General features: G+C 40.8%; 1 protein-coding gene across 1 annotated transcript in view; it reads right to left on the bottom strand.

Moving 5' to 3' along the window:
• LOC109851314 (3-ketoacyl-CoA synthase 11-like) overlaps positions 1-1,684 on the bottom strand; it is a 5,830-nt gene extending 4,146 nt beyond the window's left edge. The window contains exon 1 of the mRNA XM_020421381.1: positions 923-1,684. Within this exon, the coding sequence (XP_020276970.1) occupies positions 923-1,555 (633 nt within the window). The 5' untranslated portion in view covers positions 1,556-1,684. The remainder of the gene's footprint in view (positions 1-922) is intronic.

A 3,350-nucleotide genomic window follows, 5' to 3' on the forward strand; every position in this document is an offset into this window, starting at 1 on the left:
GTACAGCAGGACGTTTGATCGACGACCACACGGACATTGCTTAGATCTGTATCCTGTACAAGCGCGTGATGCTCTTACAAGATTGTGTGGAGTTAGCAGAAGCGAACACAATGGCATCGATCAAGAATTGCTAATAATTAAAGATAAATTTGAAGAGCTGGCCTCGTCCGGTGTACATGATAGATTTCTCGTGCTACAAGCCCGAGGAATCCTGCAAGTACACCCGCGAGGCCTTTGTGGAACGGAGCATAGTGCTCGGCATGTTCACCGATGCCAACGTGCAGTTCCAAAAGAAAATACTGGAGCGGTCAGGGGTCGGGCAGTCTACGTACTTCCCGCCAGCGGTGGCGACGATCCCACCGGATCTTCGGATATCGGAGGCGAGGAAGGAGGGGGAGATGGTGATGTTTGGGGCTGTGGATCAGTTGCTCGCAAAGACTGGGATTGAGACTAAGGCTATTGACATACTGATTGTCAATTGTAGCTTGTTCAGTCCCACACCGTCTCTCGCTGAGATGATCTTGAATAGGTATAAGCTTAGAGAGGATGTCATTTGCCATAATCTTAGTGGCATGGGATGCAGTGCTGGGCTCATCTCCGTTGAGCTAGCTAAACAACTTCTTAAGGTCAGTCACGCTAAACTTTTATTTGATTTGATTTTTCTTAGAATAGATTCATTATTCTATGATGGGTGTTGCTACAGGGACCCAAATAAGGGACCCAAGGCATGGGACATATGAGGTGTCACCATCCGGCTGCATGATGCACCGTTCATGAACAGTGCATCATGTAACAGGATGGTGACACATCACCTGTCTCATGCCTTGGGTCCCTTATTTGGGTCCCTGTAGCAACACCCATCATAGAATAATGAATCTATTCTAAGAAAAATCAAATCAAATAAAAGTTTAGCGTGACTGACCTTAAGAAGTTGTTTAGCTAGCTCAACGGAGATGAGCCCAGCACTGCATCCCATGCCACTAAGATTATGGCAAATGACATCCTCTCTAAGCTTATACCTATTCAAGATCATCTCAGCGAGAGACGGTGTGGGACTGAACAAGCTACAATTGACAATCAGTATGTCAATAGCCTTAGTCTCAATCCCAGTCTTTGCGAGCAACTGATCCACAGCCCCAAACATCACCATCTCCCCCTCCTTCCTCGCCTCCGATATCCGAAGATCCGGTGGGATCGTCGCCACCGCTGGCGGGAAGTACGTAGACTGCCCGACCCCTGACCGCTCCAGTATTTTCTTTTGGAACTGCACGTTGGCATCGGTGAACATGCCGAGCACTATGCTCCGTTCCACAAAGGCCTCGCGGGTGTACTTGCAGGATTCCTCGGGCTTGTAGCACGAGAAATCTATCATGTACACCGGACGAGGCCAGCGCGTAAAGTATATAGCAGCGACAGAAGCAGCAAGGAAGCAGCACACCACAATGTGGCTCCAAGAATACATAATCTCATCATATTGGATATGTTTGGTTATAAAAATGATCATGAGAGCGAGGAGTAGTGGCATGATGCAGCCATGCTTTGCATAGCTAGGCATGGCTCAAAACAACTTGATTGAGAAAAAAAGGGGAGACGAGAAACAAAGGGCGTACCAATTTGGAGACTCGGTGAAGAACAAGGAGATATTATAGGGGTTTGGAAACGTGTGGAGTTTGGAGGCAGTATGGGAGGCTTTAAAGGGATTATTGAGTGACAAAAATACACCAATTATAACTTTGTACAGTGGAAGATGGCGTTCATAAATGTTGTGATTAATGATAGCATGTGATTGACCGGCTCAAAGATACTGTGCTCTTTTAAGATCGGGTGACAGATGAGTTTGGATTTATAGCGTCCACTGTTGGAAAAATCATGGGGAAACACTACTATTAATCACCATCACATATTGTTTGGTAAATAATTGTTATTTACCTTGAAGGAAGAGTTAAATAAATGTGAACCAGGGGGATAACGTTAGTGTATGCTTGAACTAAAGCACCACAATTAGGGGTGTCCATCCGGCCCGGCTCAGGAAACCGGGCCCGGGTCGGGCAAAACCGAAGCCCGGACCCTGGTCGGGTCCGGGCCCGGGCCTGAGAGGGCCGGGCTTCGGGCCGGCCCGGTTTTTTCCTATTTTTTATTTTTTTTTAATTTAAAAAAAACAATAAATTATAAAATATACATAAAAATTACAGAAAATAACATAAATTTTTTTAATAACTTGAAATGACATAAATTATAAGTACAAAAAATTATAAAAATAAAAAATGATAAAAATAATTTCTTTATTAATAATCAGTAAATCCTTTACAATTATAAATTTATTTCGAAATTTGTCGCATCACAATAGATGAGTAAATCCCAATTAGGTTAGCACTTACTTACCCATATCACTATCATTTGCAACGTTTTTTGAAATAATTCATTACAAATTTAAAGGTAAGAAATAAAAATTACAATTTGATGAATATTATCTAATCTTTATATCTATCTGTTAGTCTCAACTCTTCAAATTTATCTTTAATTATAGCAATCTGATCGATGCCTTGTGTTCGCTTCTCGTACCTCCACCAATCTTGTAAGCACATCACCGCTTGTACAGGATACAGATCTAAGCATGTCCTGTGGTCGTCGATCAAACGTCCTGCTGTACTGAAGGCGGATTCCGAAGCTATCATCGAAACCTGCACTGATAGTAAGTCACGAACCATGGTGGAAAGTATAGGATATGAAACTGATCCATATACTCTCCACCATTATAAAATATCTAAAGCATTTCCTTGATATTTAATTAAGGAAGCAGAAAAATATTCATCTAATTCAGAAACCTCTAATCATGAACCAATTCCAGATCCACCAGTTAGTTTAGCTACCATTGCATACCTATCAAAACTTACACTTTTACTTCGACCTGTGCTCGAAGCCGAAGGCGCTGAAGCTGTAGACTGTTGTGCAGCTACACCATGTCTAGCTGCATACTCATCATATAATATTTGAAAATAATTTCTAATAGATAAATGATGAGAAATAGCAGTAAGGGTGGAACCATCATCTAAGTCTATAATATGTCCACCATACAATGACTGTAACAAAATTCGAAGACCAATATCCTTCAAACATGGATCAATAAGAACCCCCAAACCAAAAATATGAGAAATAGGCATAAAATACTTATTAAATTTGCTCTCCATTTGAAAAATTATATTTTTAAAAATATCATCCATACGATATTTGTCAAATTTTTTTGAATATTTAATATTTGTGAAGCAGCTAAAGTAATAGTTGGATAATAACAACCAAATAATAACATAGTAGCATCATAAAAAACTTGTAACATCTCATTTAATTTACAT

Source organism: Asparagus officinalis, chromosome 8 (genome assembly GCF_001876935.1).
Source record: "Asparagus officinalis chromosome 8, Aspof.V1, whole genome shotgun sequence".
Lineage (NCBI taxonomy): Eukaryota > Viridiplantae > Streptophyta > Magnoliopsida > Asparagales > Asparagaceae > Asparagus > Asparagus officinalis.